General features: G+C 40.2%; 1 protein-coding gene across 3 annotated transcripts in view; it reads left to right on the forward strand.

Annotated features, from left to right (window-relative positions):
* Nucleotides 1–11,970, forward strand: part of PTPRN2 (protein tyrosine phosphatase receptor type N2) — a 655,166-nt gene extending 643,196 nt beyond the window's left edge. For all 3 annotated transcript variants that reach the window (XM_057416429.1, XM_057416426.1, XM_057416428.1), the window contains 2 exons: nucleotides 3,140–3,213; nucleotides 8,636–11,970. In XM_057416429.1, coding sequence (XP_057272412.1) covers nucleotides 3,140–3,213; nucleotides 8,636–8,707 — 146 coding nt within the window. In that variant the 3' untranslated portion in view covers nucleotides 8,708–11,970. The remainder of the gene's footprint in view (nucleotides 1–3,139; nucleotides 3,214–8,635) is intronic.
* Nucleotides 11,971–14,261: the final 2,291 nt, after the last annotated feature.

A 14,261-nucleotide genomic window follows, 5' to 3' on the forward strand; every position in this document is an offset into this window, starting at 1 on the left:
TTGTCGGGAACTTCACCTGACTGCCATGAGTTTTCAAATATGATGGACGGTGGCTTAGCAACTTCATTTGCCAGCTCCTTCAGGACCCGCGGATGGATTTCATCAGGTCCCATAGACTTGTGCACATTCAGGTTACTAAGGTGATCTCAGACCTGGTATCCCTCTCCCCTAATGTCATTTACCATATGCTGCGGTTTTTGTTGCCTGAAATGGCACAAAAAACCATAAAGTGTTACTTGGTGCTGTAGAATGTTGTGCCGTACTGTTGTACTCGCAGATTAAAGAGAAAGCTTCAGTGCAGGAAAGATGTTTAATTTGTGTCAGATTTCAACAAAAATAATTCAAAAGAGAGCTGAAAACTCACACTGCAGTTAAACACTGAGCTCCTCTCACCTGTGAAGGCAGGTTGGGTTCAGACTTCCCTCTGTGCCTTGAAAATCTCTTGTCTGTCTCTGTCACCAGAGAACTTTCTGCACACTATCACACACATCAGTGGAAGTTAGCTGGATTTACATAATATAACAGCAATCTAGCATAAGTTTGAGTAGAAAAAAAGTCCTCATAAGAAAATGAGGTTTAAGAGTGGACTAGCAATAAATATTTAAACTCATTTGTTTTAAGCACAATAAGGGAACAGATGCAGAACATGAAGTGATGGATGCTGAGGAGGAAGAAAGGTTTGTTTATGTAGAGAGAAAACAAGTAATGCTGGCTTTATCCTATGCCATTTATTTCATCCTTTTTCCTGTGAGTTTTTTTGTTCCAAGGTTTTTTTTTATTCCAAAACAGCTGACCATCTTTGCAGCACTGTTTTGTTGATCAGCATCTCTAGGTACTTAGGTAGTTCCCATCACCATAACATCAGGGGTTTTTAGAAATGGAAACAGGGTTAGCAATCCAATCTCTGCATCTGTTCACCTTGCTTCTAACCCTCTAGCCTCTCAATAAGACAGTTATTAGGGCAAAATCATACTTTGCTTTCCTTTTCCTTTTAATTACCTATGGCTGAGGACACATCACAGGTGCTTGTGGGTGATGTGGGCTTACCACAACTCATGGGCTGGGCGACGCTAATCAGTAAAAAATGATGTTTAAGGGACTTCTATTGGCAAAAGACTTCAAAACAAGCTTCCCATTAAGCATACTGTGCCACTATGACTATTCTTACATTCCGGTGCAAGCATATGCTTTGGTGTTTTGCTAAATCAGGATTTTGTAATCAGGTGTTATTCATATTATTAGACATGTCATTCTGCTAATGATGATAAAAAACCAAGCATCAGTTCACAAGTAAATGCCTGCAATTTTCATCACAGAAATGGAGGATTTAACTCTTTCAAAGGTAAGCTCAGAAGCCCACCTAGCCATTAAAGTTATTAGATCTTGTCATGAGTCTTTCCCCTTTTTGTCCTGAGGCTAGAGTATTTTCAACTAAAGAATGTCCCTCACTGGAGCAGGGATGTATGTGTTTGCAGGTGTTGGGAAGTCTGTGTGGCACTAAAGCCTGTCAGCTCCACTCAGAGGATCTCCAGGTCCGTCCTTGCAGCACGCCTCGGAGGCCAGCTCAGGACTGTGGTCAACCTCATCCATGGATGTTGGTGTCTTAAATTTTTCTCATATCTTAGTGTCTGAAAGAGTGGATTCCTCTTATATTGAGCCAGGATGCTACTGGGACATTCTAATTCCTGGTAATCTAATGAGGGCACAAGTAGGCTGTAAAGTGTGCACAGTACTCACACAAGTCTGCTCCCATGGGCATCTGTGGTGGAACAAGAAAATTCCACCTAGTTGCACATGTGAGACTAAACACTGAAATGTGCTACCCTGTTACACCAGTGCTAGGGTTTACAAAGAGTGCATCTTTACTGATGCTTTCCAGATGAACTGCCACTGCAAAACCTGCAGCAGACTTAAGGTATAATTACGGTCATTGTTATCAGACTTCACAGCATATATGAGCATGTATTGCTTTGCTCCACTGTAAAGACATTTGGGGGGGGGGGGGGGGGAATATTTTAAATTAAAACTTTCTGTTTTTTCCAAAGATTATACCTCTAAAATCCTATTTTGAGGATTTGGAGGGGGGTGGTATGGGGAAGTGGGGAAGCAAAAGCCATAGAATGCCCCAACCCATGTCAAAGGTATCTGTCAGATACCTTTTTTGTCACTGTTATATTTACTAAATGAATTCATTCCATTTCTGATACAGCTGAAGAACATACTTACATCAATATGAAGAATGTATTGCAAATCTTTTATTCTTGTAGAGCTGATGTTACTTTTAAGTATCTTCTTGTATCTTTTATCAAAGGAAACCAAATTAAATCATTCACTGTTAGTCACTTTTCTGAATTTTTTAAAAGATTGTGCTGTGTTATAAAGGTGAGTTGGGTAAATGAGGAGGTGCATAATGTTTACATTGACATGAACCTAATTACAGTTAGATTTAAACCCTTAAATTACAGGAATTGTAGGAAGAGTGGTAAATATTGGGGCCAAGCCTCCAAATCCAGTCCTGAGATCTAAACAAGTACATTCTCTAGATGTGTAAGCTATTGCAGCAGCAATGCTTTAGATGTAACCAGTCACTACACAGCAGTGGTGTTCAGACAGCCACAGTATTACCTAAAGAAAATGCCATAGATTTGCAGGCTGAAGATGATCACGCAGCAAGATGGTCTGGCAGGTCATGAACTAGGAAGTTACAGACAGGTTTTCTGGATCTCAGCTGCAGGTTACAAAAGTTCACCTAAATCTTATTTTAACATCATAAATCTTTGTGTGGTTCAGGCCCTTAATTCAGTGCATACTCTCAGAAGTGACAAAGGGGCACTTGGTGGCATTGCCACAACGGACCCTTTGGTTCTGTAAATTATATTCTGCTTTAGGTACACAGGCATTTTTAAGAATTTGTTTTTCTCTGGCTTTTCGTGAATTAATGTTAATAAAAGCTGCCCCAACCTCTTAGTTTTCTATATGAACACAAGAATTGCAGCTGCCTGCCAAGTCTGCTGAGAGATGGATGTAATAATTTTCAATTGGACTGTTAGCCCAAAGGGAACCCAATAGCAAGAGATTGACAGACGCAGCATGGATTATCTTGCGCTCTGAACTCAGCCCAATTTGTGGTTTGTTGCAGGTGCTAAAGAGATTGATATTGCTGCTACCCTGGAGCACTTGAGGGACCAGAGACCAGGCATGGTCCAGACAAAGGTACTGTCAATAAATCCGCTGGGATTTTAAATACATTAAAGGTCTTTCACAGTAGTTGTTTTCATGACAGAAGAGAGAGGGTATGACCTAATTTAACGCAGGTCGCTTGCTGATTACTCTGTTTGGCTCCCTACCAACCGAGGTTTATTTATGCTGAAGATTTATCTAGGCTACTTTCTTTGGTGTTTACTGCTCTTTCTTGTAGCATCTCCAACATCTATCTTGATTACCATATATGAAGGGCAGTCAAGACAAGCTATAGCCTACTAAAGAAAATGTGCATTTGAAAGAATGTTCTTGCTTTCATCCTGAAATATGGACTATTTTCTTAGAGTATCTGTGCTTAACTGTGCATGTAATATTTTTAGTAAAGCTTCAACTTATTGAAGAGACTGTAACTGCTGCTTTTTTTTTTTTTCTGGAGGAAAAAAAATGTTTCAAATTGAAGGAAATACAGTTTTGTACGAAATTGACTCATTTTTAGAATCTTTGTATGGAAGAGCTTATATCATGCCTATAGCCATATCCTTTATGGATGTAGCATGGTAACTTCATTTGTACCCTTTGGTTAAGTGAACATCTTACTCTATAAATCCTGTCAGTTATAATAGTTTTGACATTTTTCCGCAATGTAAAATTTTTAAAGATAGCTGATGGTGTGATTGCAGCCCCTTAAATTAGAAATGAACCTTTCTGTTATTAACAATTTCAGTGATGCGTGGAATGAGCTGTGATTCTATGAATTATATTTTGGGGTATTTGCTGCAAGTTAAGAGCTGCAAATATGACAATCAAGAAACTTGTTCATGCCATTGAGACAAAATAATTTGTATATGACATTGTAAAATATCAGATGAGAGTTACAGCCCCAAACTGAGTAACGAGACAGGCAGCACTCTGCCATGGCCAGGCTGGAACTGATAGGAAAGTCTGCAGCATGTAGGGAATTGAAATTGCTGAGGGACAACGGTGAAATAAATGTATGTTGCAGGAATCATTGGTTCATAACTGTTCTTAAATCCCTGCCTAATCATTTTAGCTTCCCTGTAATATTAGGAAATGTGGTTCTGGAGGACAGTTGGCGGGATGTTAATTATTATTTACCAATTAAGTAAGTGCATGAAAAATAAAGATGAGCCAGTCAAAGCTAACTAATCTTTATCTGCAAGTAAGACATAAAATTGCACAAATCTTTCTTCTACTTTGATTAGTCAGGCTGGAAGAAAAATTCAAATAGCACACAGTATCCAATGTCACATATATTTACTATGAGGGATGATGCAAGTCCTAAACTACTGTGTAAATGTATCCAAAATATATAGCTGATCTGTAGAAATATAGAGCTCGAATTTCAGTTTCCTTCTTAAGGCAGAGAAATTACAGCTTGTTGCCTTCAACAAAAGAAAAAACAAAGTTCCATTACCAAAGAATGAGGTACAACTTCTTGTACTTATATCAGAAATAGTTACCGGTGTCCCGTGAAAATTTCACTCAAGATGTGGTTTTGCCCTCCAAACATTTACCTGAAAAAACTCCAGAAAAGAAATGCATCCTGTGTTCTCATCCAGGATGAAAAATTTTCTAAGGATATTGCTTATCTCCCCTCTTGCTCCTTCTTCCATCATTGTCATTTTTTCAAAAACACCCAAATCACTTATTCAAGCTAATGTCTTGCAAATTATAAATATCTGGTTACATGCTAGCAATGCACGATCCCCAGAGAATTTTTCTGATGGATTTAAACAAACCCCTGTGCTTTCCCAGCTGAATACAAATGAGGAATATTAGACTCTTGGAGTAATTTAAAACGATGGATTAAAAGTCAGGTTAGAAATGCCAATTACAGAATATCCCTAGGCAAAATAAACATCAACTTCCTTCACCAATGTTATTGTGTTTCCAGCAGGCAGCGCTCCACATTTTCAATGAGCATGTGAAAGATTTGTTTGCAACATTTTGTCTTCTGGAAGGGATCTTTGATTCAAAAGCACTGTATATAATAAATGGTAATGAAATTATCATAACGGCATTCTGCATCTCTGAGAAGCATAATAGGGGGTTTGTGGATTTGTTATATTTTTTTGCAGGGGAATCATAAAATAGAATTGATATGCCACATGTGAGAGGAAAAAGTAATGAAGGAAGAAGTGTATTCTCTGTGATAGCAAGAACGTATATTTCCTTTTTTTCTCTCTCCTGTATCTTTCCTCTGGCATATCTGTAATATTTAGCTAAGGTTCTTTATTGTGTCATATATGCTATATTTACTCAGCTTGTTTTCTTGGGAATTTTTGTTTGTAGATGTAATGAAACAACCTATTATTTTTTACTAAATATATCCTTGTCATCTCTGCATTATAGGTGATGCCTACAGGCAATGCATATATAGAACTGATGCCACATAATATGCCTGTCTGGCTCTGTTTTCTAGGCAAAGCTAGATGTTAAAATTCATCTCCAGTAAATCTTGTCTATGCAAATATCATATGTGAGTAATAGCACAGCTCTACAAAACAGCAAACTGAGCTTCTTTTAAAATTGCTGAAATTAATTTGCTCTCTCTGGTTGCTGCATGAGAAGGTGCAAAAGGTGTGTAAAGGCTTTCCTTTGGAGGCTGGTGATTTACATCAAGGGAAGCTGCACTATCCGTGTGTCACCTGTGTGTATTATGCAAAAGGAAGGAGGGTGAAGAGCTCAGCTGCACCATTCCAGAAAGGCTACACTGTAGTGTTTCACAGTCAGTTTTGAGCTCTGGCTGTAAAGATTATGCTTTAGAAGTTGTTTTGCCTCAGTAATTTAAGGTTAGACCTGATGATAGCTGCTGGTCTCCACTGAACTTGTCTCCAATATCCATGCTGAGCTTTAGAGTTCATGTTGTTCAGTCTGCAGTGCTCATACGAGGCAGACACTTTTTCTTCAGGCAGTGCAATGATGCCCTCTGCTCACATGAGGTATAACCCTTCTGTGAGGGGTAGAGATACTTGCAGGTCAGATGGTCTCCTGCCTAACAGATCTTCGCAATAAGGTGAACACATCTTGGAACAAGGTTAAAGGGCAGATTTGCCCAGTGGATAACCTTATAGTAACATATGTTATTTTCAGCAGTGTGACTAACATTAAAGCACTCCAGTCCCTGATCTTACAAGCTTTTCCTGACCTTAGAATACTCAGATGAAGAGCGGATTAGGTAGCCTCATTACCATGGGCAGCTTCCTTTCTTCCGAACTGACGCCCACATCTTGGAAGAGGCATCTGCACAACTCTGAAACTTGGCTGTATCACCATGTCAACTCCACCACACTCAGATCAGCCTCTTCTGTTCTTGTGCTGCCCATGCTCCAAGGACTGGCAATGACAAGGACCAGCTGTCCCACTCACATCTGAGCTCCAGAATCCCAGGAGCACCTGCTTTGCCCCCCTCCTGGCCAGCACAAGCACAAGCATCTCCCACCCTGCCCAAGCTGCTCCACAGGTCTCCCATCTCGCAGGGCTGCATCAATGGCTCCAGCCACTGCCAGTTTTTCCTGACAAAGCTCTTTCTCCCAGCAGCAAGTACTTCTCATGCACCAGCTTAAATTTCGTGAAGCTTTATGAGCTGGTTCGAGCGCCCGGTTTGGTTATGGCGTGGCATGTCCAGATGAATGCCCTCTTTGCCTTTGCTGCCTCCAGCTCCTCTCACATATTCAGCACACTCTGTTAAAATACAGCTAATGCTCCTGGGTGGCCACCAGCATTTCCAGTCTTTTCTGTAATTGCAGAGACCTTGGGGAGTGCGGAGAGGCATAGGCAGGCATACACACCATTTTCTGTGCCTAATGAGGACGACTCCTACTCTTAAGGGTGAATTGATGTCTGATGGAAAACTGTTGGCTGCAGTCCAGCAAATGTACAAGGATGCCACTTTGACAGCATCAAGCAGACAGCAAAATTCTTGAATGTCAGTGTCTCTGAGAAATTATTCTGAGCTTTGTTCTTTTTCTGCTCAGGAACCATGCCCATCATTGCTTCTCTCCACATGGGAGATGACTGCAGTGGGGTAAGAGAAGGCAGAGAAGTCTGGCACTGAATTTTAAGAAATAAAAGTCAGCTGCCTTTCTAAATTAGGAGCTACACATCTGTAGTTTGTTCTTTCATCGTTCCTGCAGATTTCTACAGTACAGTGAAACACTCTGGAAAATGAATGCTATTAGTCCAGTAATTGTCTTTGGGGGCTGCTTGTGTTCTGCAGCTATCCACCACTGTTGTGTATATACCTGCAGCCATCCCACACAGATACCTCCAGCCCCTGGCAGCGCTAACTGAGAGGGCTAGAGGTACCCACCAGACCTCCAGTTTTCTAATTGGAGACCAAAATAATACCCCAGAAGTGATCTCTGGATGCTTTGCAGCGTGCATCTCAGAACTCCATTCTCAAAGTCAGTTCTTCAGCTGCTCTTGACCCTGGCTGGCTTAAACCACTGGATTACTTCTAGAAAATCCAGAAACTTCTCCATAGTCCTTGTCAGGTGTCCCTGATTTGCTTGTATTCTGAGTAAACTGCCCACATTTCTTCCTTCATCTGAAAAGTTGCAAACACCAAATCATCCTGTCAGATACTTCAGTAAGCTAAATTTGGAAGAAAACTACTTCCATAGAAAATGTAACTTCTGCTAACCTTGAGGAAGTAAAATTCCTTTGTCCTTATGTAGGACTACACAGTTCAGGAGCGTGTTAGTGTTGCACTTAGAAGAGGTGGCCATTCATGGCTGTGTCCTTCACAGCTCTGCTAACCCAGTGCAGAAGCCTATTAGTAATTTTGGGTTTGTGCTTACAGTAAATTAATAGCAGAGAAAAGCCTTCTCAAGTATTTTTTCTAATAGGAGTGGTCTAAACATCCTTAGTAAATTTGAGGGTGCAGAAGAGCCATTAAAATGGGAGGCTGAAAAAGAACAGTAACAGGTAAACCGAAAAGCAGATATTGTTCTGTATAATAGATATAAGGTGAGAAGATATTTATTCTGATTTCAACTAGAAACAGTCCTGAGAGAAGCCAAAAGCTCTGCTTTGCAGCATCTCACCTATTTCATATCTCAATTATGGTAACAAGTTTCCATCTCTATGTCAGAAGGAAATGGCTAGTGATCAACTACTCCCAAGCCCTTCTGACCACGCAGTTGCAATACATAATTGTGTCCCAATAGCTGTTTCTGTTACCAACATTTTTCTCCGTTAAAATGACTCCAGCTTCAAGATGCTGTCAAACATGTTATATGGCATAAATAATCCCAGAACATTTTGTTCCTTTCCAGTGCAGTGTACAGTTCATCCTGCATATTCATATTTTTAACAATGCGTTGAGGATGCTCAGCTGCAGAATGGTGCGCCAGGCTTTTGGAAAGTGTTTTGCTTTATTATTCAAAGTATACATTTGTTCTCTCTGCAGGAGCAGTTTGAATTTGCTTTGACAGCGGTTGCAGAGGAAGTGAATGCAATACTCAAGGCACTTCCCCAGTGAGCAGCTCAGTCTCGCGAAGGTTCCCGCAGGATCTGTCCCTCATTTTCTTCATCCTCAGTCCCTGTGAATGTTCTTGGAAACCGTGACCCGAGCTTAACTGTGTATCTTCTGTTGTAACCACATAGTGATAGGGTTCTTGCAAACTCCTTTAGCTGGTAAAAGTTCAGCAGTTAAAATGTGTATTCTGGTTTTGGGGGTTTTAAACAAATTTTTAAAAGTACATTGAAGCCTCGGATTAAGTGACAGAACAATCCATCTGATTTCTTTCATATCCTCAAAGCCCTCAATGTCACACTTTGAAAGCACACATTCATGTTCTTAATGGCAAATATACAGTATTGTGGGTAATTAGTGCAGTCAATATAGTCTCAGAAAACAGTGTTCTATTTTGTAACTTCTCAAAGACTGAATAAGAGGAGGGAGGGGAGCCTGAAGAGAGTCATGGTTGTTCCTCTACAATGCCAAGCTAGAGCATGAAACAGTGCTGAGGGTGTGAATAAACAGAGGTCCAGGCTCTGGCAAAGAGAGCTTGCACCTTCTCATGGTGCATTTTGGCAAGCAGATGTTTCTTAACTGTTGTTTACTTTTCAGCTTTGTGCCATGAATGGAAGAAAATCTGAACTGTAAGTAAATAGGTTGCACAGTTGTTGCAACTGTGGAGAGCAAGTTGGTCACCCTAATGGGAAACCAGGTAATAATGAGCACAACTCTAGCTGTGTACCTACCACTGACAGCATAGAAAAAGAGAGTGTAGACTCACCTCAGGTGATGGGAAAAGGCCCTGTCAGCAGTCAGGTAAATGTCTGGAGCTGTTAAGAAAATAGATGGTTGATTTTATGGGATTACTGAGGAAGAAAATGGGTCTCCTCTTTATATTTTTGAATATTCCTCTGTAAAAATGTGCTGTGCCATCCTTTTTAGCCAGGAAAATATATTTGTCTAAAACCCTGGCTGAAGGAGAAATCTCCAATCTGTGTTTTATGATTCTCATTGAGTTTGTCTGATCCAGACATTCATTGCACCTTTCTGCAGAGGCCCTGCTCACTCCTTGTTCTCAGTTATACCTATTTTAATTAACCATTAAGGGATAAAGAAGCACACAGGTTGAATTTCAGACATTCTTGTGTTCTCAAAATCCTAATGCCTACTGTTGCAGAGTAATGCTAAAATATGCCTGTAAATGGTTTGGTTATGCAATCTTGCTTATGTGAATTCACAGATTTAGTTTTGGTACTCTTCTGAAGGAATTTACATTATTGATAGAAAGTACTCTGATACGTTTAAGCAAAGAGCCTGAGAGTAAAATTATCAAAGGTACTTAAGCGATTTAGGCTCTTAATTTCATTTTGAAAAGTGAATACTTGGATGCTTTTTCATATGTTATCCTAAATCTCTGTGATTTAAGAATCTAGGGTGGTTTTTCTCCAAAATCTTAAGAGTGTTGTGTGCTTGAAACCGTATTAGGCTAATCGTTTGAATTTAGCACTGAAAATGTATCATGGAATTTGATTTGGGAAGGGGGAGCTTTTATAAACTTCTGATAAGTGAAATGTTACAGATAACAATATCACAGAGTTTTGCTGGCACGATGTAACAGGCATCTATCAAAACCAAACATTTTGTGTTGTAGGTGTGGATATTGGTGATTTTTTTCTTTCTAGCAATTAAAGAGTTATTTAAAAAATTAAAAAAAAAAAAACAAAGCAGGAGGCTTGTTACTTTTTGCCATGCATTTTTTTATGCCTTACTTGGGATGTGCTGTTGCTTAATTTGTGCATTCCATTACAATAACAGTACAGAGCAGTTACTGCAGATGCCATCATCCTCTTAAGTACACATACTGTACATTAAGCCACATGTTTATTTTATGGCCTAAGCATTTTAAAGCTTTCCTAGCAATAACTAAAAAAACTAATGGAGTATAAATGAGAAAATTGCCTTTTTCATTTGATAATTTAGGTTTAACAGGATTCTTTTATTACTTTAGCTAACACAAAATTGCAGATCAGGGCAGATGAGATCAGTCTGAGCAGTATCAGCAAGTGTTTGAAGTAGATTTACTATGAGCCACGTACTGCAGCTTTCTCACAATACAGGTTGTTATATCCAAACAAACTGTCCAAAAAATCAAAATTAGGGCATCCTAAGCCAAGCTCTCCGATTATGGGGTAAAATTATTTCCCAGTGCAAGATGCCATGCCATTACCTACTGCCAATGGGCTAATGGGTTTTTAGCACAGATTTCTGCCCTGGGATTCATTAGCGTTTGCCTTCTGACTGTCCCTGCACATACCACAAGCATGGCTGACGAGCCTTTTGTTTGCACTTCAGGAATATTTTTTAATTGTTCTTTTGCAAATATTTGCATTTCGTAATAGCAATTTCAGGGTGATCCCTATTAATTCGCAAGCAGCTGCGTGTAAGACTTGAATATTGCTCTTCATGCTTCGGAGTTTATTTAGCATAGATTAGAGGGCATTAATCTCCCCCAAGGCTAATGGGACAGGGATCTATTGTTTTATTCATACTTGTAGACCAGTTTACACAACAGAAAGATGCAGTCTTACTCAGAGGGTTAGAGTATCTCCCACTGAATGTCATTGACAATCCTTCTATTTCAGCCATGTTTTGTACAGTTCTTCCACAAAGAGGTGCCAGGCTTATTCTGTTAACCGTAAACTATCACACAGAGTATTTCCTCTGTGCATAGCATATTGTTCACACCTCTTGATAAATGCTCTGCTTCTGGGGGTGATAATCTGCTGCAGGGTCTGTTATTGAAATGCAGGTTTCAGTTGCACTGGGATGATCTGGTGGGGGGGTTGACAGTCCATTTCCCAGGAAGATGCCAAAGCCATGGATGAAGCCACAGAGGTGGATTTCTCATGCAGGGCAGATATTTCTGTACCCTTTTCACTGCAGTTAACTTAATCCTTGTGATTTGGTGAAGGATGTTGTTCAGGCCACCCCTAGCCACTTGAACTGGACGTGGGACCTGCCCTGAGTCCACCAGCAGGTTGTGTTGAGCTCCTTCCTGGAAGCCAGGATCACCTGAGAGCCCAGGGACAAATGAGACCCACCGTCCTCTGTTCAATATTCTGCTTGATCTTTAGTAAACTAATTGTGATTGAAGCTTGGGCTGGTGCTTGACATATAGCCATAAGCAGTAATTGTTTAATATTGACCATCCTCGTGTTCTTGATAAAGACAAATTGAATCTACAGGTGCTGTTTGTGTGGCTAAATCTTTAAATGCCATTTAAGGGGGGGGGGGGTGTGGAGCTGCAGAAGGGTGATTTGACTCCAGTGCTCAGTTTTCTTCCTCACTGGTCAAAGCCTCCCAGCAGAGGGAGAAAACCCTGTTTTCCCCACAGGCATGGCAGTGAGCACGGCTGCTAGCCCTGAGCAAGGCCATGACCTGAACAGACTCCACATTTACATAGTCACAGTGTGTGCATATATGGGGGATAGCGAAGTCGTTGTCATCAGCATTGATAGTTCATAGAGCATGTTTGCTCTCTCCAGCCTTCACCCTTTCCATGACAAGGACCGGAACTTAGAGGGATGGAGGGGCAAGACAACACTGTTATGTAAAGCCCAGATCCTTGAGGTTCAGCCTTAGCCACAGAGAAAATAGTGTGGGGTTTGCTGTTGGCTTCACGTGTTTCAGGTGCAGGCTCTAACCACTGCTCTTGACCACCATCTGTGGGACCCAGTGCAGCCCAGGTAACATCCAGTGGAAGTCCTCGGCAATCGCGAGGGCCAACAATGAATTTCAGCAGAAAATCCCAGGTCCAAATGTCAGTCTAGTAGCAAAGCAGGCAAGATTATTTTTATAGATGCCACTAAACATTTAAAACACTTTAAAATATTTTTAAAATCTACACCAATGTCTAAACCTTGTTCCTGTCTCTAGCATGCATGCAGAACCAATCTCCATCCATCCCCAGGGGAATGACAGCTATAGTACCTGTAAGGAGTTCATGCTTTATTAGTCAAGTGGAACATTAATAAAACCCAGCCCACTTCATAATTTCCAGAATAGTTATTAATTAAAAAAACTGTTTATTGGAATGGAAAACAAGTATTTGATTAGCTTTGTTACAGAACAATAGCTCTCCAAATTTTTATTCTGCATATTTTATTCTTTCTTTAGAAAATTCTCTTAAGAAGCAGTTGAGATAATTTGCTTTTGAAAACTGTACAGTTTCTATGGTTTTGCCTTTTAAATGAGAGTACACTTTGTATATTTGATTATTATATTTTTCTGTTAAGATTACATTGGGCATTACAAAAGCATTCGCCACCACAGTGAAAAGAAAGCTATCCTGTTGGTTTGTTGCAAAAGAAAAAAATAATTAAAACAAAATTGCAGAGCTGCGGCATACTCAATCCAATTAGAGCATGACTCTTTACTACTCTCCATTTACCACATTAGAAATAAAGTTACACCAGCAAGATTTCATTTGAAGCTGTTCTTGCATGCTGTTTGTACTGTATTTGATGGCATAATATTGTTTTGTTTACGACCTTTTCTTTCTTGTCATTCTATTATATTCTTTATATGTATATAGTTTAAAAAAAAAGAAGATTATACGAAGTATTTTGTTCTACCTCTGTACAAATCATACTTGTGAATAAAGTCATATCGTCTGTGGAGTATGGAATTGTGAATACAGCATTAACAGCTGGTGCATTGCTTTTATTTAGGGGGTGGGAGTGGTACCTCCGTCTGTTGCTGGAGAGCTGGGTTCTGAATATGCAAGGTGGGCACGCAGGGCTGGCAGAGAAGGGCATCCGTGCTGGCGGCTTAGAGGTGTATGTTTAATCTGCTCTGAGCAGAAGAGATTGCAGCCACCTCTGGGTTGGTCGTGTGGCCCTGTAATATTGCAGCTCCCAATGTTTTGATCAAGGCAGACCGCTGTGTTCAGACCAGAGAGTGAAGCAGGCAACAAAAAATTTTAAATTACACCGACCCTCCTTGTACAACCAGAAAGTGGAAAAATTTGGCCTATATTGTGTGTCACAGAGTGCAGGAGTTAACAAAGGGAATAAATTATGCTGTCTTTCAGGAAAATTAGAGGCAGGAAAACGGTTTTGGGGAGGCAAGGCTGCTGGATCAGGGCATAACATAATGGGTGGTATGGGCTGCCCAGGGATTTAGAGTTTTAAAATAGTAGCAAGATTCACAAAGGGATTTGAACAGGTAATAGAAAATACTCACTATTATATTAAATAAGGTTAAGAGGAATAAAGTCTAGGTTCCCACATAACCACAGCATAAAATAACCAGTCTGTTCCCTGGGGAATAGGAAGTAATTTTCCCATAAGCACTGCCCATTATACGAAGGTTTGTATCTTTCTATGAAATATCTATTGTTAGCTGTGATCAGAGGCAGTCTTCAGGATTAGACAGCCCTGGTATGGCTGTTTTCATGGTCCTGTATTGTGTGTTGAAATTCCACTTGCATTTTGAAGAAGACTTAAAATAGTTCATCACTGTCTTGGAAAGAACTAGAAAAACGTAAAGAGAAAGGTAGAAACAGTCCTGGTCC

This window comes from Pezoporus wallicus, unplaced genomic scaffold, assembly GCF_028554395.1.
Source record: "Pezoporus wallicus isolate ANWC-B61680 ecotype Strahan unplaced genomic scaffold, APGP_CSIRO_Pwel_v1 contig_3847, whole genome shotgun sequence".
NCBI lineage: Eukaryota > Metazoa > Chordata > Aves > Psittaciformes > Psittacidae > Pezoporus > Pezoporus wallicus.